The sequence below is a fragment of the Crinia signifera genome, chromosome 19 (genome assembly GCF_055691185.1).
Source record: "Crinia signifera chromosome 19, ASM5569118v1, whole genome shotgun sequence".
Lineage (NCBI taxonomy): Eukaryota > Metazoa > Chordata > Amphibia > Anura > Myobatrachidae > Crinia > Crinia signifera.
The window spans coordinates 111,113,965-111,139,920 of NC_139226.1; the positions used below are offsets into that span (position 1 = coordinate 111,113,965).

The following is a 25,956-nucleotide window of genomic DNA, read 5'->3' on the forward strand; positions in this document are numbered from 1 at the left end:
TTTGACCCCATTACATTTATGCTCTATCCTCCAGAACTAAAAACTGTATTCTGGAATCCATACCAATGACCTATATAATAGTCACATTGCTTAAAAGTCACAGAAAACAGCTAAACCTGCTGTGTAGATCCATTTTTCCTTAGTAGTTTCTATTATAGTGCTGGTAATACTATATTTAGCATTTGGATATGTGATACCAAAGTGCATGGTTTTGCATTTTTGGGGATTTACTCTGTAGTTGCTCTTGACCATACCTTTGGTCCACCTAGATCAGGCATGTCCAAACTGTGGCCCTCCAGCTGTTTGTGAAACTACACATCCCAGCATGACTTGCCATAGTTTTAGCATTACCTAATAGCAAAACTGTGGCAAGGCATGATGGGACGTGTAGTTTCACAACAGCTGGAGGGCCATAGTTTGGACATGCCTGACCTAGATCATCAATCATTAGTTTTACCCCTCCTGGGGTATATGCCCTGTAGCATACCTTAGTTTAATCTGCAAAAAAAGCATGCTTTATCTTTAATACCATTTACAATGTCACCAATAAAGATATTAAAAAGAACTGTTCCAAGTACAGATCCTTGGGTGCTCCACTAGTAAACGCTTCCCTCCTGTGACTGCACTCTATTTACTACAACGCTATGTTTTCTATGCTGCAATCCATTCAACCAGTTTAGAATCCAATCCCAAGCTTTCAAGTTCACTTATCCGTCCGCAATGTGGGACAGAGTAAGAAGCCTTAAGGGGCCTACACACAGGCAGATGTAAGATCCCTCAGAACGCTCCAGCAAGATCACTCAGTGTTGTATCAGCGATGTGTGCTGAGCGATCTGTCAGGCCCAGTGTTCCCGGTGAGAACACTGGCCCTGACCGATTAATATCTAGCACTCTTGATGTTAAGTGCCGGCCAAAATCGGCACTATAGCCCAAGAAGTTGCTTGCAGGAGGGGATGGTCAGAGTTAGGTTGCGGGGGAAGGTGGGTTACAGATGGGGGTAAAGTTTTTTTTTTTTACCAGGATCGGTCTGGAATCCACTGTCTGTCTTCTACCTGTCAGATGGGATTTTATACCCAACCCCCTTATAGCTATAGAGGCATGGGATATTTACTATAGAGAGAACTTATTGCTGCTGCCTGGTAAAATATCACGCACAAGGGCACCTCCTCTTACAGTCACAGAGTGCAGGGAATGACCAGGGTCAGTTTTTCATTGGTTGTAGCAGTTGATAGTTTGCGCCAGATCATGGGAAGATCTCCTTAGAATTCCTGATAAAAGATCCTATTGTATAAGTTTATGAAATGTTTCCTCCACCTATCGGTACTTTCTTCACCCGGCAACGTTTTGTTCCACCCAGACTCCTCTACTTTCTACATCTGCAAACTGCTTATTCCCTTCTCCGTAATGTCTATAGATTGAAAGTATTGTGAAGTAATGTCTCCGTAATTGGCAAACAGAAATGATCTGATCTTCTTAAATTGGCAGGTACTGGAATTTTGCAGCGACTCTTAATGCGTAATTCATTTATTCAAACTTAATGTCCATTAACATTTTGCAAGAGCTCGTTAGCTTTAATAATGCATTTCTACCTTTAGCTTCAGCCACCAAAAGCCATATTTAGATCAAAGAGATGAAGCTTCATCAGATAATAAGACTTCTACGGCTCCTGATGTCTACGGCCTTTCTCCTGCCCCTTGTGTCAGAGGTGGCAGCACAGAGTGTAGTGGTACTGGAATTAATCCAGTGAAGTGCTTCTGAATGTGTCAAGAGATTCTTCATCTATGATGTACAAAAAGCCAAGGGAATATTCATACTAAGGGGCATCATTGGGTACTCGACGAGTCTGCCCAATGCTTTGAAGTCGGAAACATTTAAATGGCAAGACAGACAAGGTTTAGTCTTTTAACATAATACATCTTTGAGACATTGGACGGACTCACCGGGAATACGCAGTTCGCAGGCTATTAAATTCCCCCCCCCCCCCCCCTGAAAGTGGAATTTGTAGCCTTTAGAACACATTTAATAATTCCAGGTCACCCAGTAAATTTGGGAATAAAACGGTGCAAGGATTACAATGATTGACGCTAAGAATCCCATTAGCTGCTGCCAGTGGAGGATGCTGGGAGTTATAGTCCCGGCATAGTTTACATAATGGAATACTAACGCTATGGTTTCTATTTGAGTTGGAAACGGTTCTGTAGATTGATCGTTCCTACATATACGGGAGTCCTGACAATAGCTCACAGAAGACAGTTTGTCCTTTCAGAAATTGGATTTGCTAGATTTGCGCTCCCTGATAGACTATGGCCGCATTCTTCCATCCCTCGCGTGACTGTCCTTTCTCTCATTTTTTATATAGTATGTTTTATAGCCTGTGATACTTTACATTAGTATTGTATTGTATTTTATTTTTTTCTTATTAGGTACTTGTACTAAGGGCCTGAGTGAGATGTGCACGCTAACTTGATGTTTGCATACAAGTCTGATGGTGTGGACACTCAACTTGTACAGTACTGATGGTGGGGACACTCCGCCTGTGCATACTTGTTCTGCACATGTGCCTTTAAGCCTCAGATTGGTTGACAGCAGCGGCGTAGCTACGTTTTGGGCGCCCCCCCTCGCCGCCGCCCCGCCAAGCACCCCTACCCCCCTGCCCTGCCGCCCCGCCGCCTATGCAAACCCCCCCCCCCCCAATCCCCCACAGCCTTACCTATCGCGCTGGTCCCGGCGGAACGGAGGTTCTTCTGCTGAGGACCACCACAAAATGGCTGCCCCCATACAGCAGACAGTTTCAGAGAACTGTGTGCTATATGGGGGCGGCCATTTTGTGATGGTCCTCAGCAGAAGAACGGAGCCGCCGGGACCAGCGCGATAGGTAAGTCTGCGGGGGATTGGGGGGGGGGTTAACTATAGCACCGCAGCCCACGCGGTGGCGGGGGCTGCGGTGCTATAGTTACGCCGCTGGTTGACAGGCTGAGGGAGGGTGTAGGGAAGGGGGGTTCATGGGACGGCAAGCAGGTCCATTGATCACAACAAAGGCATATCTCCCCCATTTTGTGGGAGTGCTAAAGTCCGTGTCTGCATATGGCATCACAGAGTTACTGGACGGACCTAAGATGGAAACCTGAGCAGATGATCTATGGTCATGCAGTGTGGGCCAATGGTGTGTCTTACAGCAGATCCCATAAGCAGACAGGTGACATCTCTTTACACCCGATCACATCTTGCTGCATTAGGACATAGCGGTACGGTATATCTCAGCAGTTTCCTTTTGGCTGGGACGTAGCGTACATCTCTGAGTCCGTATCTACTTCTATGCTAAGCATATTTGGTACTTTAAGGCAGGTCACATTCCGGATACAGTATGCTTTGCAATGAATTCAGTACCCGCACAATCTACACACAGTGGCCACAAAGTAGTCATTGTGTTGTTTTTCTTTCCAATTCAAATTTAAAGTAAGAACTTACAGTAAAATTATTTTTTTTTTTTCTGAATAACTGATAGTTTAATATGTTCCGGCGCTTGTGTTCTAATATTAATTATACAATCTATATCAATAATAACTTAAAAGAGCAGCAAGTATTATACCTGCTTGTAGAAGCAGGTTACGCACTAAAGGTTCCGATGGGTGAGATGAAAACCCCTATTTTTATAATAGTGCGCTAATTAAAGAACAGATGTAATTGGCATGAAGAATTGGAAACCATACATATGTTTAATTACATCTATTAATTGTATCTATATGTATCTATTACATATCAAAAGATAAAATAGTATTCATCATTATAATTTTAATTTGATTGTATAACCTAGAGGTGGATCAATATTTATAGCGCTAATGGTAAAAAATTAAAAAATATATCAAATGTGTTGAAGTTGGTAAATGACAAGTGAGAATCATCACACCAATGATCTTATATTTTTTAAGTTCTCCCAATAAATGTCTCAAAAAGACTGTACAGCAGCAATATGCTGTATTTGATCGTTACTTGCCTCAACTCAGGGAGACGTGATAGAGATGGCTGTGATGCCTCCGGAGCTGGTCTTCCGTGCAGGGAGTGGGTTGCACCACCGCTAGATATTGTGCGGCCGTGCATGCCACAGATGTGCTGGCTGTGTGGGCTGGTGTCCCGACACTTTTTTTTTTTTTTTTTTGATGATGGCCATCTCGCTTGTCAATCAGTGTGGGGATGCTGCTGCAGCACTGGTTTGGGGGGTTCCTTTTCTCTCTCTTACGCGTTTTGCTCCTGTGCTGGGAGATTTTTCATTAGAACCTTTGTAAAAGTTCCCAGCATAAAAAAAGATATTTGTGCTTTCTAAATAGATCAATTGCCTCCACACAGAGGGCTTTATGTGATGGCAAGTTCAATAAGTGTAAATGTTACATAACTAGTACATTTGAAAAATATAATGGTCTGTTAAGTTCAACCTTTCATACATTTCCAATTTAGCTTCACAGGAGGAAACCAATTTCACCCTGGCCCACAAAATGACAATCTATAAATCCAATCTCACGCATAATGTCATCTGCTAATTCTGGTTACAGGTTCCGCTAATGGAAAGAAAGGTTTCCAATATTTTTGTTTTCAATTCGTATGTTGAATTTGCCATGCGGTAAGAAATGTCACCCTGTCCTACAGTACGAGTATGCTGGCGGTGAAACCTCCCTACTGTTCACAGCCGAGGGTCTAGATCTAATGCTTTAATACTAGTATCCGCCCTCCCTTTTAGTGTGCAAGTCTGCGTCTGAATGTGCAAACACAGAGACGCCCACTGTGAGCAATTTTAGATACTGAAATACTGTTTGGTGTTTGTGAACCTTCGACTGCACCACCGAAACTTGCGCCAGCCCTATGCTTACTGCCGGTTTCCTGTCAGAGTATGGACCCCAATGTGAGTGATTATACATCTGAGTTCCCAACCAGTTCAGCATCACTCTGGAGACAGTCCTGTAACACGCCCATAAAACATACAATCTTTTGTCTGTTTAGAAACCTCCCAGTCAACACCCAGCAGATTTCCAATACATTTCTCAGTCACTCAACCCCGTGTTTATGTGACTCAGAATCAGGCCAAAAACGTCCACTAGACAAATCCTAGTGTTATCTTGGATGAATACTGTAAATTGTTTACTCTCTCCATCTACTTTCATTGTATTCCATTCAAGTGATTATTGCCATAACTAGGTGCAAGACCGTGCATTTATCTTCAAGTTTACAATGGCAGTTTATAGAATGTTACTTTAAATTAAATATTTCTGTAGCAAGGTACGTTATGGCTGTTTGTTTATAACCCTTTATGAACACCAGAGATTTCAACCTTTTTCCACTCACGGCACACCAAACAAGATTTTAAAATTGCCCAGGGCACATTGGCCCCCCACAGGGAAAAAAATATATACCCATTGACACCCATATGAAAAAATAATCACACAGGTAAGAAACAAAGTTCATTGGCCCTCACATGAAAACATGAGACCAGTGAATAACCGTTGAACTGGTGGTGGCTGTAAACTGGTGTGGACACCTGCAGCTTAGGTGACCTACTTAAGAGCAGCTCAAGACACACTAGTGTGCCACGGAACAGTGGTTGAAATTTGCTTATCTGCAGTTATTCAAATAAATGACTGTTACATGTCGTCGTCTTCTGCTAATGCCTTTACATCAGACTAGATGTCTTCCAAAAGTGCTCTTTTCCATCCTTACAAGCTTCAATGCTTCCTGCGCTGATTGATTTTTGCCCTTCTAGAATTGTTTCTGAAATGTTACCGCATTGTGATCTCTGTTCTCTAACTACTGTACCCTTTGTACATTAGGTAGAATTACTGATCAGGTAGTACTATGTCCAGCATTTCGCCTACTCCACTTCAAAAAAATCACTTGCCTTTTTAAATTGTATAAAAGCGGCCTTCCTTTGCTCAAGCCACCAGTGTCATTGTCCCAATGTCTGGTGTGATAAAATCACATTAGTCTTTGCCGGCCTTTTACATTGTAATAATAATTGGATTTATATTCACAGTTTAATGAAGGTGGCTTATAATAAACCCCTCTTCAGTATTTCTCTGGTGTCTTTCTCCATGTATTTTTAGCCGTACTCGCCCTATTTACTCGGTCACAACCTTTACAGATATTCTCCCACATTAATCTTAAACTTTTTTTTTTTCACATACATGAAAACAAGTCCTGTCCTTTTTCTGTCCTCCTTTTAATCATGTACTGTTCTGTCATTGCTTTCATTCTCTTTGAGGTCAGTTACTGTTATATCCAAACTCTGCCTGGTTTTACGTATATGATCATGCGGAGTGCTGCTAATAAATTACGTTAGCTTATTGTTGCACACCTAAGTCAGAACTATCATGCAAGGCATATGCCCACCAATATAACCAATCCGAACTCTGCTCCTGCACTGCAGAACATAGCAGCCTCTGGCGTGGACCCAGCCTTTAGGATCTTGTAAGCTCACAGACACACGAGAGCGGGTAAAGAGACTGAGAAAGTCGGGCCAGACATACGGGGTTGTGTGTCAAATCTTGGAGAGCGTTAAAGCGGAGAACTGCTAACCAATCACATTTAAGGAGTTAATCCTACTCCCCATGAATTCTGCAAGGCACTTTTAGGGGGGTATTCAATGTCAGGGGCACAGCTGTCGAGCTAGCGCGACAGCCGTGCCCCTGTCCCGTTCTCGGTCAGCTCGCCTGGAGCTCGGCAGTCGGGATTCAATGTCCCGGCCGCCGAGCGGCGAGAAGGGGGCGTGGCCGCGAGTTGATGACGGAAATAGATGAGCTCCGGCCGGGAGCTCGCCTATTTCCGGCTTTTCTCGGCAGAACGAGCCCGACAGCTTGTGATGTCGGGCTCGTTCTGTGCAAAACCCCTGTTCAATGCTGTCGGGGAAGACAGCATTGAATAGGGCCCCGCAGCCATCTCCCCCGTCGGGAGATGGCTGCGGGAGCTCGAATGACATTGCATACCCCCCTTAATGCGGTGTGTAAACGCTGCCATCCATACTTGCACCCCTTGTTGCCCATTTTAGCGCCAAACTCGCAGATTTTTGCTCGCAGCCCTGTGATGCTGCAAACAAAAGTGCAAGTCTGCTTTATCGTAGGTGGGACATAGCGCAGCACTTACTCGCACCCAAAAGATACTAGGTCAAGCTGTGCTTGAAAGATTATAGAGGGGCGCTCTCCAAGCTGTTGATGCATCTCGCCCCAAAAAATGGTTTCAAATTTTCAACCCTTTAAATCCTGCAGCCGAAAACAAAGAAAACATTAAAGCTTTGTCCGGATATATCAAGCTTCCAAAAGTGATAAAATGGAGAGTGAAAAACAGCCAGCCAATCAGCTGCTTCCTATCATTTTTTAAACCCAGCCTGTAACATGACAGCTAGGAACTGTTTGTTTATCACTCTCCATTTTATCACTTTTTGAAGCTTGATACATCTGGCTCTTAGTGTCTTTTTTTTCTGTACGTTTGCTATTTGTACATCCACTGTTAAGTGTGAAATTTATTTTTAGTCATAGAACATTTTTATGTTGAGGCTCAGTGACCTCTACCGCTCCCAGTAACACTTTTCTCCCCAGTCTGTCCCTGTGTGTGTGCACCTTCTCTCTCTGTTTATGTGACCTCTCCTCCCGCTATCAATGTGCCAACCTTTCCCGTTCTTTGTCGTTGGCCTTCTCCCCTGTCCACTGCTCCCTGTTGTTCAAGGTCAAATAGAGATGGCAATGGGACTTCACACATTAATCTCTCTCTTTAGTGGGCCCCGGTGTGTGAAGCATCTCGGCCCTGTCTTGTCTCCTGAGCAATGTGTTGTTCCCTCCCCCATGTGCTGCACAGAGCTGCAGTGTGCACCCAAGCTGAGAACAGCCTATTACAGCCCTGGCGCACACACTGTGCCTTTCCGTTATATATGACACTCGGACGGATGTATCCGTGTGGAACATGGCAGAGATCTGCAGTTTCACCTCAGCATGAAGGCAAATGAGTTTCCCTCAGCCTGAGATGCTCTAAGTGTGAAAGCCGGGCTGCAGAAATAGATTTGATGTTACTGTGATATATATCTGATCAGCCTTTCTTTCCTCACAGCCTGCACTCTGCTGTTTACCTCGCACACCGAGATCCTCGTGTCAGACAACAAAGTTCCCCAATGTATAGAGCTCACAATGCACTGGGTGTAATCAGAACGGCTGTATTTGCTAGTAATTACTGCTGAACGGTTATTGCCACTGGAAAATAACATGTCAAACCAGGGAATCTGCCGTAATTCCGAGTTCTGCAGCCATTGACATGTAACATTTATATTTTTTATCTTCAATGTAGTCAGTAATACCACCTAAGCCCCCGGCCGTTTTTTTTTTTTTTTATTCCACAGTTAAAATTAAAGGGAAAATTTTACCAAGATGGGATTTTGCCCATAGCAATCAATCGGATATATTATCTTCTAGAACGGGTGGGGAACCTCAGGCCCGGGGGACGTATGCGGCCCCCGTAGCTGGTCTCAGTGGCCCGCCCACCAGGCGGCTTTACTGGAAATCCAGTACAGGGGAATTATTATTAGTTCTCGCGAGATTCCTCTTAACATCAGCAGCCGGAGACTGTCAGTCCTATTCAGCGGCAGCCGCCGGAGCGTGGGATGACTGCAGCAGGGGAAGTTGTAAGAGATATTTTTATATATGGCCCCGGAAGGATTGTTTTCCCCCTACAAACGGCCCTTGGCACAAAAAAGCACCCCTGTTCTAGACAGTGCAGAACTTCCATTTACCCCTAAATATGTTATATCATTTCTTTTCTCCTGCAATTTCTATGCAGCCTCTTTTTCTCTCTCCTCTGGCCCTCGCTACCTCGCCTCACCTCATCTTGCCTCACTGCCATCACACTCTAAGGCAGGGGTGGTCAAACCTGTCCTCAAGATCTACCAAAAATTCATATCTTTCAGGCAACCTGTTGGTCTATAGTAGGAAAGAATGCAGCATGTTTGAAAATGTGACAGTTAGTAATGACTACAGCTGTGCACCAGCTAGGTGGTCTGGGATGTGGACCATTGGTAGATCTTGGGACTGGTTTGGCCACCACTGCAAGGCATCCCTCGACTTTCTTTCTGTTGTACCCTGTTGTTGTCCTTCTTGGACAACACACTTCTATGATGTAGTATTTGTACACTGCTGAGAAAGAGGTCTCATTCTCCACTAGAAATGTATTTCAGGTTATCTGGTGCTCACCCTCCAGATTGAGAGACTTTAAAGCTTTGCACGACATACCTGGTGGGTTTTTAGGGTTAATCAACTGTCCACAAACCTGTGGTGATGCATGGCAAAGGCTATATACGTTACATAGTTGTATGGGTAACCAAACAGGAAACGTACAACGTATAGGACATTCATAGAGTTGTACTGAAGCTACTCCATTGGTATCTTGGCTGTGGGCTTACGTTTGTTGTCCTGCTGAAAGAACCAACACCCCAGTCTGTGGGAAAGAGTGCTCTGGAGCAGCTTTTCATCCTGGATGTCTCTGTATGTTGCTGCATTCATCTTTTCTTCTATCCTGACTAGTCTCCCTGTTCCTGCTACTGAAAAACATCCCTACAGCATGATGCTGCCAACACCATGCTTCAGTGTAGAAATGGTATTGGCCTGGTGATAAGTGGTGCCTGGTTTCCTCCAAACATGACACCGGACATTCCCATTAAAGCATTTCATCTTTGTCTCATCAGATCAGAGATCTATGTTTCTCATGGTCCGAGAGTCCTTCGGGGGCATTTTGGTAAACTCCAGGCGGGCTGCCAAGTGCTTTTTCCTTCTGGCAACTCTGCCATACAGGCCTGATTGGTGGATTGCTGCAGAAATGGTTCTGGAAGGTTCTCATCTACACAAAGAGGAATGCTGTAGTTCTGACAGAGTGACCATCAGGATTTTGGTCACCTCCCTGACTAGTGCTCTTCTCCCCCGATTGGTTCACTTTAGATCGCCGGCCAGCTCTTGCAAGAGTCTTGGTGGTTCCAAACCTCTTCCATTTACAGATGGTGGAGGCCACTGTGCTCATTGGGACCGTCAAAGCAGCAGATATTTTTATGTACACTGAACCAGATTTGTGCCTCCAGACAATCCTGTCACGGAGGTACACAGAAAGTCTATATAAAAGTGTGGGACCTTTTATATAGACAGGTGTGTGCCTTTCAAATCAACTGAATTTACCACAGGTGGACTCCAATTCGACTGTAGGAACACCTCAAGGATGATCAGTGGAAACCGGATGCACCTAAACTAAATTTTGAGCTTCATGGCAAAGGCTGTGAATACTTATGTACTGAGATGTACATGTGATTACGTAGTTTTAATTTTTTGAAATTTTCAAAAATCGCCCAAAGGTTGAAATTATGGAGTAATAGACTGTTAAATATTAGGAAATATAGCTTGTGCAAGGAATTTAAGAAAAACCCCAATAGGCCTGTTTTAGAGGTGCACTAAATTATTGTTGTGGCTGCGTCGGGTTGTGTAGTGAGAACCCCACAATCTGTTCTGCGTTCTGAGGATGTGCATCTGTCTGTAGGGGAGTGTGGATGCTCATTTTTAGTCTTTCTTCTGCAGGCATGTTCTTAGAACTGAGGGCACACCGTTCAAGGTATTAAATTGCCAAGGAATACCACACTGGCCCCCACAAAAAAAAAAAAAAAACATTGGGCTCAACATGAACTAAGAAAATCACATCCCCATATAAAAAAAAAAAAAAATGTATTCACACTCTCCACCATAGAACACAATCATTGTAGAGTACAGTACAGAGTCTGTACCTGGCTTATCTTTTTGCAGAACACAGGAGTGACCTTATGCCAATGATACCTGGTTTCAATATGGAGTGCCCTTTGGTGCAGTTAGATAAAACAATCTCCGGCCGCACACTTGCTCACAGCACAATAGTGTGTCTACAGCACAGTGGTTAACAAACCCTGTCCTAGGTTATAATATGCTGCATTTCCTTCTAGGTTATGTTCTTGTAGAACACATATAACTTGCCCTTTCGTGCCATATGGTGGTATTATGTAAAAACAAACTGCAGGCTTCAGAGATATACAAGTTTCAGATCACATAAACCAGAATGGTTGTGCTATATCAACTCCGACCCTGTCATCCTGTTGCCTACATGACGCAGTGATCCTGAGCTTTGCTGGCTTATATTTATAGTGTTTAATCAAGTGTTGCAGCTGTTGCTGGCAATAATCACCAGTCTTCAGATTCTCCTTATTCTTCATCCCCCTGAAAGTCTCCTCCTGTTTTGGACTGAATGTAAATGTTATTATTAATAGTGGTTGCACAGTGCCAACAAGACGCATAATTTCCGCAACATTAAAAAAATAATACATATTTGATGGTAAATACTGCTAGAATTTGTTCTTTGTCTTCTGATGTGCTTGTACCGTATTGGGAATCGTATACAGATGTGTCCTCATACATCTAGCCTTAATATGCCTTGCGGCAACAGACGTCTGGCGTGAGTGAACCGGCACCTGGTAGTGTAGTCCTTTTTGCCTGCGGTACAGCGCTCTTGATGTTCCAAGAAGCGATGCTTGGCACTATTGTAGCCATACTTTGAGGACACATCTGTTCCACCTGCTGGTCAAGGAAAGCAATAGGTACCTTTTTCTTAAGATGGGCATACACTAGGCGACTTCTCGCCTTGGAGAAGTTGCTCGCGATCTGCTTGTGAGCCCCATCCGAGACCAGGCGGCAGGATTGCATGCAGTTCTTTTGTCTACGATATCACATGCAATACCAGCCAAGCCTTCCTGGCTCAGAAGAAATCTAGCAGATTGCTTCTTCAGCCGGTGTGACTCAGAAGTGATGGTCTAGGTAGACAGGTCATTAGGTCGACACAAGCATTATGTCAACAGGGTCTAGGTCGACATGGGGTCTTTCACTGTTTTTTGAGCCGACGTGCCGACAGGCGGTTTTTCATGCCCTACCATCCACTAGGGCAGGACAGGCCAACCTGTGGCTCTCCAGATGTTCTGAAACAACAAATCCCAGCATGCCTTGCCACAGTTTTAACACTCCCTTATAGCAAAACTGTGGCAAGGCATGATGGGATTTGTAGTTTGACAACATCTGGAGAGCCACAGGTTGGCCAGGCCTGCACTAGGGCGTGGTGGGAGAATAAAATAGTGTGCCCAAAGCATAGCGAGCGATGCGGTGCATTGGAATATGTGTCCATGTCGACATTTGGGTAAAAAAAAACCAGTGAAAAACCTCATGTCGACCTTTTGACTGTCGACCTAGACCCTGTTGACCTATTGCTTGTGTCGACCTAAACCCATGTCGACATTGACCCATGTCGACCTAACGCTTGTCGACCAAACGATCCCAACTCACGCGGAAGCACCAATGTGATGTGCATTAGACCACACCTCACATCACACCTGCTGTCAATCACATGCAATTTGTGCACTTTTTGGGCCAGATGCACTAGGCTTCAAAAAAGCAATAAAGTGGAACATAATAAACAACCAGCCAATCAGCTGCTGTCATTTTTCAAACCCAGCCTGTAACGTGGAAGTTAGAAGATGATTGGCTGGTTGTTTATCTCTCTTCACTTTATCACTTTTTTGAAGCCTAGTGCATCTGACCCTTTATGTGATTTATTGCAGCAATCGCAAGAAAAGTGCCCACATTGCATTTAAATTGCTGTAGTGTTTGGGGGTCTTTACTGTCATTTATTTTATGATTACATTCTAGATTGCCCCATTCTTATTTGTGCTGCTGATCAGACCTCTGTACACTCCGATCACTCCCATTATACCGCCACCATCAGACTAATTGGTACAAGGCAGGGTGGATATACATTCATGTTTACAATGGGTCCTGCATGTCTCTGCAGACACTGGAACTGTCACCGATATTTTCCATCTTCAGTGCCCACTGTAGATTTCCTGTGCTCTGCTGCAGCAGTTCTGTGTTGCCTTGTCCAGCAAGCCCTGACCGGTTCACTGTGGGCTTTATTTACTATTTACTAACATGAGTTATATTGCAGATGAGATGTTGCTATGGGCAACCAATCAGAATCTACTTCTATATTTAGCACCTTCTACAACCGGGATGAGGAACCTTTGGCACTCCAGCTGTTGTTCAACTCCACATCCCAGCATGCCCTGCAACAGTTTTAGCATGACCAAATAGCAAAACTGTAGCAGGGCATGCTGGGGTGTGTAGTTGAACAACAGCTGGAGTGCCAAAGGATCCCCGTGCCTGTTCTAACAGATAATAGATCAAACCATAGCAACATCTCATTTTCATAAATAAACCCTCATGTGTGTAGGATGCACCCTGCAGTTTTCATTACATTGGTGTTGATCTTCAGGTGCTGGGCAAGTGAGAACAAGGTATCGCAAAGCCTCTTCAGGGTGCTATCGCCATAGCAACCATGCTACACCCTGGCCTGGTCCCCGAAAACCGGTAACCTTTTCATGCCTCCAAGTATATACCATGCAGTAAGCTCTGCACACAATTAGTTATGCGCATACCCGATAATCAGGGCATCATAAACTTATCAATGCATCGTATACCCCTCCTCTCTCTACACGCCTACTCTCCAAAACCTTTAGATCATTTTACAGCATTAGTATAACTCTGGCATAGAAGTAGTGATAAGTACCAGCAATATGTAGATAAGTGGATAGAAGACCAATATATTAGAGCACAGCACGAAAAATGTCTTGACATACAGGATAAAAGCAACATATAAAATAAAATTCATTAACGGCTTATCTTCGCAAAGCCGCGCAAGGACTCTGAGAATGGAACAGCCTTCCTAGTCACATTTTTTCTTTTCTGAAAATCTTCAGACATCTGAGAGTAAATGCTAGCACAGTAATAAGAAGTTTCATCCATTTTTCGGTGTATTATATTACATATACAGTTATTTGGTCCAATTATAATTGCAAGTGGTCCTTCGACAGGTGCTAATGTAGTTCTTAAAACACAATCCGCGGATCCGGAATGTCAGGTTTATAAGGGATTTGTTTTAATATCATCCTTTTTAATGTTACAAAACATAACACGTTGTCATTCTTTTGCAGATAAACCAGTGGTGATGGTGTCTGTGAATTATCCCCAAGGTCTTACCAGGGAAGGGGAACAGCTGGAGCTGTCCTGCAAAGCTGTTGGTAAACCCAGGTAAATTGTAGGTGAATCAGTGTAACTGCTGCAGCATCAATAATGGTTACTAGTATAAAGTCCCCCATGCATGCAATGGGCGGGGGGGGGGGGGGGGGGGGGGGGCAGAGAATAAAAAAACAAAAAACATTATTTTGTATATTTTTTTTTTTTTTTTTTGTTAAATCTCCCACTGGCTGGCGCTTCCCGCTCTGCAGATAGGTGTGTGCAAGCCATGCGGCACCACTGGCACATGCCTATGTACCATACTGGATGTGATAAATTGCGGGTGCCACTGACGGCTGCACATACAACTTATCTTATGTGAAACCTGTCCAACCTCGGGCCAGGCATCGGATCGTATGTCATACATGTAGGATTTGAGCCGATTTCACACGATTTCCTCGGCCTGATACGCTGGGATCAGGTGAAATCGCATAGTGTGTTTGGGTCTTAAGGCTATACACTCGGATTCAGTTCCACCAAACACAAAGAATATATTTGCTTTCCCTTAGTATTATGAAATCAAACGGTTATTTTTGTGTTTAGCAGTATTTTTTTCTTTAGAACTGTAATTATTGATCAGTGCTAACTTTATTTCATGCTGTTTTGGTTTTGATGAATGTTGCATTTAATGTTTGCGGAGGTGACCTCCACTATTGCTTACACTCGCGCCAATCATCCCATCTAAGTACGCCCGGTCCCGTGAAACTTTACTTGGACCCGCTGAGCGTCTTTTTCATTCCCCTGAACATGTGTCATAAAGGCAACAAAAAATGAAGAAGGCACACAAAAGCACTAATTATTGTAACATGCATCTGTGTGAGTCTAACGGTGGTATGCAATCCGGCTGTCGATCCCTCCCAACAGCTGTGATCCTGGCCCGTTAGCGGTTTGACCGCCAGGTGGGACATTGAATCGGCGAAGAGGGGGTGTGGCCGCGAAAACAGCCGTGGATTGTGACAATCCACGTCTGTTATTGGCAGAACGGGCCCGACAGCTTCAAATAGTCAGGCTCATTCTGCTGTGATCCCTCTATTTCCCGCTATTTCCCCCATCAGAAGAAATGGCGGCAGAAGATTGCATACCCCCTAAATCGGTATATGAAGTGCATTTTTCCGTGCCAGGTTCCATTGTGCTTTGTGTATAGGCTCAGTCGCACAAGTGACAAGTGTTTGCATAGAAAATGAATCAGTGCAGTGTCTTGGTCGCATGCCAAATAAGGTGCATTTTCACTGCAAAAAGTTGCTCGGTGCAATCAGTCGCACGGGACCTGCGATTTATACGTGCCGTATGTGTCACGCGCATAGCGTATTAAGGCTAGCGGTATGAGGACATTTCTGTAGCACACTGAAATTCTGAGTAGTAAAGGTGGCCATTCACATGCTGATTTATCTTCAGATCTGTCTGGTTGGAACAAAAACATGGTTATGGATTAGAGCACATGACAGTTGACCATTTGCTTGGAAATGCTGGAAAAATTACAAACTGTCACTCATCCATAACCATGTTTTTGTTCCAACCAGCCAGATCTGAAGATAAATCTTACTAGTGTATGGGCACCTTAAGATTTGCTGTACTACCTCCTAATAGTTGAAAGAAGATGGTTATTTACCTAAAATTGACTATTGATTATCGGTGCCGCATTTTTGACAGATGGGTTGTGAATAACTCAGCCACCTTCACAATATCTATAACATGAGAAGAATCAGTTGCTACTCTTACAGCCGATTTGTCTGACCTGATTCAAGCATCAAAAGCTATTTTAGTAAAGTGTAATAGCCACCATAATGCTATCATCTAGAACCATCCGTCTCTAAACCAGCCACCTCCTGAACCCTTAATGACTGATGGTATTTACTACCACGCTGGCCTAACCCACCAGTCAAGGAAATGTTATTTCTGCACAGTGGTTACGTTTCGGAACATACTGGGTTCATGTAATAATGGGGATGATGCACCTAATATTCCTTCTTTTTTATTTTACTTTGTGGCTGTTTATGGTTTTGAAAATAGGAAACTTAATATTAGTTTATGGAAAACACCATTTTTCTCATTTACAATAGATGTGTGCTAAATACCTACACTTATAAATAGTTCTTGTGATTATACTGAGAAGAAATAGCATTATGGGACCTACACACATATCCAATTTAGGCCATTTTTTTTTAGCGATATTGCTTAATTAACTAGATCGCTCAGAAACTGTCCCTACATCGTTGTCTTCGTAGGGGCTGGCACGTCTCTTATCGCCCGGCAATTAATATCCAGCACGCTGGATAAATCTATAATCACCATTGTTCTCACTGAAGAACACTGGTCCTGACAGATCGCTCCGCAGCACATCTCCCTGTGTGTAGGCCCCATAAGACTTTGATGTTATGTAATTTTCTTTGGTTAGTGAACCAGGCACTTTAGGTAAATGCCATGCTTAGGAATGCAGATGGGAAGACTGAACTAGCCGCGTGGTGGTCAACCGTCAAATTCCATAATCGGTCCTGGAATATTGGGACTTCACATATGTACTGAAATCTCTATCTGTATCTATGTATGGTATCTGTCTAGACCTATCTATTCTTATGTCAGTTTCCCTGTGTTGTGTGTATGTACAGATAGAGCCATGGTCATCTATCCCTTTAATAGGATTAAGTGAGCCAGAGCTGTCAGATATTAACCCCTGCTGTATTGTTCTATGTATTGTATTGCAGTTGAGAACAATAGATGATAATAAGCCTTGGTGATCCATGGCTCACCAGAGAAGGCTAGTTGAAGAAGGCTCCATTTGTACCATATCTTTGTATGTCTACCTATCGATCTATCTATGGGGGTCAATCCTATTGGTCCCAAAGCCGTTCTGGTGCTGTTTTAACGCTGAAAACGGCACCCGAATTAAGCCTAACTAGCACCCTTCGCAGGTGCAGAATTAGATGAAAATTGCGAATTCATCCCGCCGCAAAGTGCGCCCGGTGTCGTGATTTTTCGCACTCACGAATCATCCGCAACCTTCGGGACTTATAGCATTGGCCCCTGTGTGTGTGTGTGTGTGTGTGTGTGTGTGTGTGTGTGTGTATGTACAGTATGTATGTAAAATATATTTTTAGTATTTGTTTTATTTCCTACCAGCACCAGACACACTGTATAAGTATCGTTTTGTTTGGAGAAAAGAGGAGCCTGACATTTGTGCACTGACTTAGAGATAAGATATTAATTATAGATAGCTAGATGGTTATACTTTGTGTTTGGGAGGATGACATGTCTCCTCTGAAATACAAGTAGTCAGACATCAATAGAGAATAGATGGGTAGCCACTAGCTGTCCCGCTAGAACTGGACTGCATCTCCCGCAGTAGTCAAGAGACAGGCCTTCCCTTCTGTAATATAAATATATATATATATATATCTCTCGTATATACTCGAGTATAAGTTGACCCGAATATAAGCCAAGGCACCTAATTTTACAACAAAAAACTGGGAAAAAACGTATTGACAAGGGGGACCCTTGCTCGAGTATAAGCCGAGGGGGGGCTTTTTCAGCACAAAAAATGTTCTGAAAACGTAGGCTTATACTAGAGTATATATGGTATATAGAAAGCTGCCATCCACCCAGACAGACAGTAATAGCCGATTGCAAAATTGGGATAGAATTGCAAATTGATTGCTTATTGGCATCCACTCGCAAATCTATACACAATTAATGGACCATCTAAAAGCTTTTACGGTCTGTGCAAATGTGAATAAGGTTGAGGCTACGACTAATCTGCGACTGAGACAGGTTGTAGTGGTCATCACTGACGTCAGAGACCCTTCTGAAAAACCGCTTGGGCAAGCTGAGCTTTTTCTGACGCCCAAAAAATGGCTGTTGCTTCCATTTGGACCCTATTTGTACTTTTAAGATCATTGGTTAAGTCCTTTATTTCATTATTAATCGCAGCTTTATAGATCCACCTTTTCATTATGACCCACCTTCCTCACTTTGTTATTCCATACATTTTAGTTATAAATTCCATTCAGCACAGAAGAATGAAAATAAAACAATCCATTACATGTTCGTTAATGTCATCTTTTTTTAAATATACTCTCTTGTTCGTTAATCTATTGAAATAGGTTTATTTTCTTTGCAGGCAAATGTTTGTAGGCTTTTTCTTCAATATGGTTACCATTGCAGTTTACTTGAATAATGCTCATTGTATGAACTCTGCGATCACATGATCATGGCAGCGCGGTAATGCCGGCTGGCGGCACCGTAGTCCAGTTACTTTCTAAGTCTCATATTCTTTTAGTAAATGTCTTACATCTGTGTGAAGGGGGAGTTTGTCAAGCCCTGCTCAGTTCGGGCACCGTGTGAGTGACGGTGACAATGACGTTGATGTGAAACTGACGTGCTACATCCTGTTTTAGTTTAATATTACATTCTGATGCTGACAGACTGGTATAATGACAGGCCAAGGCACCAGCAACTCAGTGTTAATTAACATTGTGGGAATAGTGGGCCTCATTCAGGCCTGTTTGCTAGGCTGCGTATACTTGCAACAGGATGCCCATAAAATGCTGCCGTTCCCCTGCTGCTGCTCCCTTCCCTCCCCTTACTGAGCGGGCACCTCGGCAAGTATGATACTTACCAAAGGCATTCGCACAGGGGGTTTGTACATTCCCATGCGCAGTCACCCCACCATCAACAACGGGCCCTAATTCGGACCCGTAGGAGTCTGAATCGGCCCCAATGATCCCATTAAGTTGTGGTGATAAAAATATGTGGTGATTTTTGTTTTCACGGAAGTGGATTTAGATTTTATCCTATGAAAAGCTAAAGGTATGTATATAAAGCTATTGAATAGTTGTATACAGTATAACACTGTAAGTAGAGTATGTGTCTGTGGGAATTCCTGGAGTGCAGGCATCTTGGTGCACTGGATTGTGATGGTATAGAGGAGGACACAGATTATATGCATACCTACAAACTCTATCACTCCCCACTTGTTGAAGGTTAGTACTTAACAGCCAGCCAATCAGCTCCTACCTGCCATGTCACAGACTGTGTTTGAAAAATGTCAGGCAAGAGCTGATTGGCTGGCTGTTTATCACTCTCCATTTTATCACTTTTGAAGCCTAGCGCATCTGGCCTCAGGTTTGAAAAATGACAGGTGGGAGCTGATTGGCTGGATATTCGTCACTCTATCACTTTTTGACGCATGATACATCTGTCCCTTAGGATGTAATAATAGCATATTGTAATCAAAAATACAAATTCCTTTACTTAAGATTCTAACAGACCTTGTAGATCCAGGATCCAGTCAAAGCAGTCTAGGCGCCAATGGGCTCTTTTTAGAAACCAGGGGTAATGTAATTAAGTGTCCTTAACATGGAGGGACTTATGTCAGCTGTCATCATATGGACACCTTGGCCACCTGGCTTCTAGGGTTAGCCTAGCCCGGCTGTAACCAATTTTGTTTTGCAGTTGTCATCATGCCAGGTAGGCCAGTCATTGTGAGATCTAAAATATCAAATTCTGTATATTGTATTTTCATGAATGAATGAGGACAATTCCTGTTGCCATATGATATGTACCTTATGTGTAAAGTTGTAGCTTGGGTTCGTTTGTTTCCCTCCCCTTGATGATCATATCCCAATTTCATTATGATTGTGGGACCTCATACAACCGATCTCTTGGCCTGCCTAGCAAATGAATGAATAAACCCAGCTGACCAATTTGGCTTACCACAGGTCATCACAGTTTACATAGATCTTATCTGTTGAACCTAAGAAGTGGATCACAGAACATATAGCCATATTTCTTTTTACAAGTGCCATAAGGAGGTATGTGCGGGCATTGCGACCGCACTGGACGGGATACCTGGGGGCTGTACCTGCACTCAGCCTCAGGCCACCCCCTCCTCCGGGTTTCCACTTACCGCACTGTGTGGGGAGAGATGATTGTCTTCTCCCACAGGTCTTTGGGAGCTTGCCGCTGCTTGGAGCATGTAAGATGCTCTGAGCTGCCGCTACCGAGCATGTACCGCCTGACCGCCACCGGGGTCGATTGCTATTGAGGCATGAGTCCCATCCAGGCGTCCGGTGAAGCAAACTACTGCCTTTCACATAGTCTGGATTTTACCAATCTGGTAGCTGCTAGAAACTGGGTTTCTGGTTTGTACGTTGTCATTTATTTATAATAATTTTATTTACATGGCGCTCTTTGACCAATAGGACTTAAGGCACTTCACAGAATAAACCTTGTGCAGAAACCATAAAATACAGAGAGGATGAATATACTAAAGGGACACTGCGTAAACAGGAGAGTCTTGAATCTGGTTTTTGAAGGATTCTAGAATGTAGGCCTCTTGAACTGTGCAGGGAAGTGAGTTCCAATCCCTCAATGTACAGTGCTGTGTAATATGTAAGAGATTTATAAATAATATATAATAATAATAATTGTTTTCATCCTTACTTGCAATAAAATAGAACTTGTGTACTACCCCTGTGACCTATTCTGTACATAGAGTCCTAGTTTATCATGGATCTTGTTTTTATTTTAGCAACACCGCTTCAAAAAAAGAATATTTGCAATAAATAGCAGCAGTCGTGTTTTGCATAATACTTTTGAACCTAAAGCCTGGTGTACTATATAAGTATCTCCTCTTACGCCATAGCTCCTACATTTGCATATAAGCCATACCTATTTCTTCTGCTCGCGATCTCACAGAGGAACTACATAGAAAAGCTGCTTGTCAGTCATCCCTAATTCTGCACAAATCCCCCTCCTGGGTACTGCCTGTCTTCAGAGCCCTTGTGATTGAAAATCTAGAAAGTAGATGTACAAAGCAGCAGCACTAATATTGTGTTGTTGTTATTATTAGTCCAACTTCAATGTGCCATCAATCCCGTGAAGAAGCGGCAACGGTGGTTTGCAAAAGATGCCTCTTAAATATACCACCTGGGATCTATAACCCAAGAAGGCAGCGTGTACATTTATTTATTTTTTGCTAGCGGTGCTAATCTGATGTTCTCCATTTTGCTACCCTTACACCAGGCACCATGTAAAATGCGAACAATTATTTTTGCGTCTCACTTCATATTCCTGATGAAAGCTAGTAAATCATCAGGATAATCCTTTTACACCAAAATCCCTGGTCGGACCCTGATCTTTCAACACAGGAGTTTCCAGGGTTGGACCCAGCTTCATACCCCATTTACACAGCACTGTGACCCAGGTCTGCGCCGTTTCCACTGAACCTGGGTCAGCCCTGCTTTTGCCTATGGATGACATTAAAAATGTCCATTTTAGGACTGATAAACTGCCATCCAACCTTCCTTCAATGATTTCAAATAAAAATTAAAAGATAAGACAAGTTAGCATTGAAAAATGTTGATTTGTTTATTTTGTAAAATGTTTTTTCAAAAAGTTATATTCAGTGCTCAATTGAGGACACATAGCGGTATAAATGTGCAGCATATCCCATGTGCTCCCCCAGCCCCCTTCTCCTGCAGCAGCAGACCGAATCTCCCATATGCTCCCACCAGCCCCCTGCCCTGCCCCCTACCTGTATGCTTCCTTGCTGCTGTCTTCACTTCTGATATCCTTTCAGCACTACCCGGATATCCCAACCTGGGTTGGGACCACTTACACCGCCCACGACCCAGGTCCAACCAGTGTTCAACCCTGGTCAGGACTTGGGTAGGATACCAGTGTTACTGGACCTGGGTTGGCCCCTTTTACACCAATGCTGACCTGGGTCCAACCTGGGTCTTTGCCTCGGTGTAAAAGGGGTAAGTTGCCAGGTGCAGCCCTGGAGTTCCAAGTCCTAGGGCTGCACTTTTTTGTGTTTCTGGAGCTTAAACAGATAATGTGTGTGTAGTGGACACATTTGGCTAGTTTCCTTCTTTACTTATCCTTCAATACAGCGCCATGATCTACACTGAATGTTTTTTCTTAACATTTGCAAGAATGTAGTCGCGACATAGGTGTTATTTTACCGAAGAACGCAGGACACCCAGATCTCTTCCTGTTGCTCCTATGCATGTTGAGACTATAAAAAAAACTGAATACACTAATTATAAATCTATAGCTGTCTTTGTCTTTTCATGCTAAAAGCAAATTTAATTAGGTGGTGTATGCTGGTAATTATAGTGTTTCACATATTGTGGAATTAGAACATTAAACAAAAACCCTAGATTCCGTCCACCTTTGTATTATTGTTGCTATAAACAAGTCCTCTTTAATTGCTATTAGTGCAAAGCTTGGATTTTATCTTTTTGCAGAAAATATGGCTTTTTGTTTGTTTTTTATCTGTGCGTTGTGACCATATACAGTAGTCATAATTATAGCTTTTCCTTTTGGTGTACTGTATTGTTAGTGGATCCTTGGTGGTGCACCTCTTTCTGTTGTTGTAGTCTTATTGTAAAATGAAGTGAGTGCAGATATGTGGGTACGGGACAGAGTTGTAACGGGACCTTAGACCTCAATTCTTATTGGCTGTCTTATCTGTGCAGGCCAGAAAGAGTTTTATGGCAGAGAGTGGACGATGAACTTCCCGAACACGTCATCATCGATGAAGACAAACTCTACATCACCAGCCTAAATAAGACAGACAATGGCACATACAGATGCGAAGCCTCCAACAGCGTCGGCAGCTCCTCTGCTGATTACACACTCTATGTGTACGGTAAGTGATCAGGGTAAAGTAAAATGTTGCCCATATTCTTTTCTTCTTCTGTTTACCAAGCTCAACGTTACGCTAATAAATCCATGAGACCACTTTGTAATGAGTGCCCTATGGAGCAATTCAGTTGTTTTAGTTCAAGCGCCGCAGATGCCCGTCATTTCTGCAGGCACCCTCCTGAGGTGGCAGAAATATGTGAGAAAGCAGGCTTTTGGGCAACCAAATACAATTTTTCTTGAAGCGCAATAAGCAATGGGTGCCCAAAAACATTTATCTTATTGTTGGCACCTATTAATTATTGTCACATTAAAATGATTCACTCCACGCCCATAGGTGTATTATTCTATCTTCTGTACACCCCATTGGTGTTGTCCTCAGTAATGACTTGTGTCCACTTTGGAATGTTGACACATTGTAAGTTTCCATTTATCAAGTTAGGACTCTTCTTTAAAAATGTTTTTGGGTACATATCCTGTGTGCTTTAACCCCTTCCCGACATTGGACGTACATTTACGTCATGGTCGGGAAGTACTTCCCGACACATGGCATAAATGTACGTCATGGGTTAAAACTGTCACCGCGTCTATAGACGCGGTGACAGTTAAGAGATGTCTGCTGTCCCTGACAGCAGACATCCCCCCTCGCCGCCCAGGGGGGGCAGGGGTGCCCCCCCCCGGTCGGCGATCGCTGTGATTGGCTGTTCAAATCTGAACAGTCAATCACAGCGTTTCCTGTGTTACCGGCGGCTAAGCCGCTCGGTAACACAGAAAACGGTGGTGATCGGTGCAGCACCGATCACCACCGAGCGGCAGCACCCCCCTCCCACCCGCCGGGCACTCACCCGGCAGCAGCAGCAGCTCCAGCGGCTCCACCGCTACGTCCGGAGCGCACGCTGCGCTTCCCCTCTCCCCCCGCAGCAGCAGCATCATGCTGCTGCTGGAAAAATGAGAAATAAAATAAAATAAAAAATAATGGGCAAATGTGTGTATATATATATATATATATATACACACACACACATATATATATATATATATATATATATATATATATATATATATATATATATATATATATATATGTGTGTGTGTATATATATGTATATATATGTATATACAACATATATATATATATATATATATATATATATATATATATGTGTGTGTGTGTGTGTGTGTGCGTATACCGCACCGATCGCCAGCCCCCCCCCCCCCCTCCCACCCGGCAGCCCCCCTCCCTCCCACCCACCCGGCTGCCGCAGCGCCAGCACCCCTCCCACCCCCCCGCCAGCCGCAGCGCCAGCCCCCCTCCCAAAGCTGGTGACCAAAATGGGGTCACTTGTGGGGGGGTTCCACTGTATTGGTGCTTCGGGGGTCTTGCTAATGCGACATAGCACCCGCCATTCATTCCACCACCAAAAATCACTCCTTCCCTTCTGAGTCCTGCCATGCACCCAACTGGTATTTTTTGGTCACATGTGAGGCATTGCCGTACCCGGGAGAAATTGGGGCACAGATTTTGGGGTGCTTTGTCTCCTTCATTCCTTGTGAAAATTAAAAATTTTGAGCCAGAACTGCATTTTTGTGTAAAAAATTAAATTTTTTTACACAAAAATGCAGATCTGGCTCAAAATTTTTCATTTTCACAAGGAATGAAGGAGACAAAGCACCCCAAAATCTGTGCCCCAATTTCTCCCGGGTACGGCAATGCCTCACATGTGACCAAAAAATACCAGTTGGGTGCATGGCAGGACTCAGAAGGGAAGGAGTGATTTTTGGATTTTGCAGCACAGATTCTGGTTGAATGACCCCTGAAGCACCTATACAGTGGAACCCCCCCACAAGGGACCCCATTTTGCAAACTACACCCTTCAGGGAATTCATCAGGGGGTATAGTGTACATTTCAAACCCCCAGGGGTTTCACCAACTTTGATACAACTGGGCAGTGAAAATGAAAAATTACATTTTTTTACACAAAAATGCAGTTCTGGCTCCAAATTTTTCATTTTCATAAGGTACGAAGGAGAAAAAGCACCCCAAAATCTGTGCCCCAATTTCTCCCGAGTACGGCAATGCTTCATGTGTGACCAAAAAATGGCAGGACTCAGAAGGGAAGGAGTGATATTTGGATTTTGCAGCTCAGATTCTGGTGGAATTTTGGTGGGTGCTATGTCGCTTTAGCAAGACCCCCGAAGCACCAATACAGTGGAACCCCCCCACAAGTGACCCCATTTTGCAAACTACACCCCTCAGGGAATTCATCTAGGGGTATAGCGTACATTTAAAACCCCCAGGGGTTTCACCAATTGTGGTACAACTGGGCTGTGAAAATGAAAAATTACATTTTTTTACACAAAAATGCAGTTTTGGCTCAAAATTTTTCATTTTCACAAGGAATGAAGGAGACAAAGCACCCCAAAATCTGTGCCCCAATTTCTCCCGAGTACGGCAATGCCTCACATGTGACCAAAAAATACCATTTGGGTGCATGGCAGGACTCAGAAGGGAAGGAGTGATTTTTGTATTTTGCAGCTCAGATTCTGGTGGAATTTTGGTGGGTGCTATGTCGCATTAGCAAGACCCCCGAAGCACCAATACAGTGGAACCCCCCCACAAGTCACCCCATTTTGCAAACTACACCCCTCAGGGAATTTATCTAGGGGTATAGTGTACATTTCAAACCCCCAGGGGTTTCACCAATTTTGATACAACTGGGCTGTGCAAATGAAAAATTACATTTTTTACACAAAAATGCAGATCTGGCTCAAAATTTTTCATTTTCACAAGGAATGAAGGAGAAAAAGCACCCCAAAATCTGTGCCCCAATTTCTCCCGAGTACGGCAATGCCTCACATGTGACCAAAAAATACCAGTTGGGTGCATGGCAGGACTCAGAAGGGAAGGAGTGATTTTTGGATTTTGCAGCACAGATTCTGGTTGAATGACCCCTGAAGCACCTATACAGTGGAACCCCCCCCACAAGTGACCCCATTTTGCAAACTACACCCTTCAGGGAATTCATCTAGGGGTATAGTGTACATTTCAAACCCCCAGGGGTTTAACCAATTTTGATACAACTGAGCTGTGAAAATGAAAAATTAATTTTTTTCATTTTCACAGCCCAGTTGTATCAAAATTGGTGAAACCCCTGGGGGTTTGAAA

General features: G+C 43.6%; 1 protein-coding gene across 5 annotated transcripts in view; it reads left to right on the forward strand.

Moving 5' to 3' along the window:
* Positions 1 to 25,956, forward strand: part of CADM1 (cell adhesion molecule 1) — a 251,665-nt gene that overhangs the window by 177,811 nt on the left and 47,898 nt on the right. For all 5 annotated transcript variants that reach the window (XM_083163180.1, XM_083163177.1, XM_083163178.1 and 2 more), the window contains 2 exons: positions 14,063 to 14,159; positions 22,625 to 22,797. In XM_083163180.1, coding sequence (XP_083019306.1) covers positions 14,063 to 14,159; positions 22,625 to 22,797 — 270 coding nt within the window. The remainder of the gene's footprint in view (positions 1 to 14,062; positions 14,160 to 22,624; positions 22,798 to 25,956) is intronic.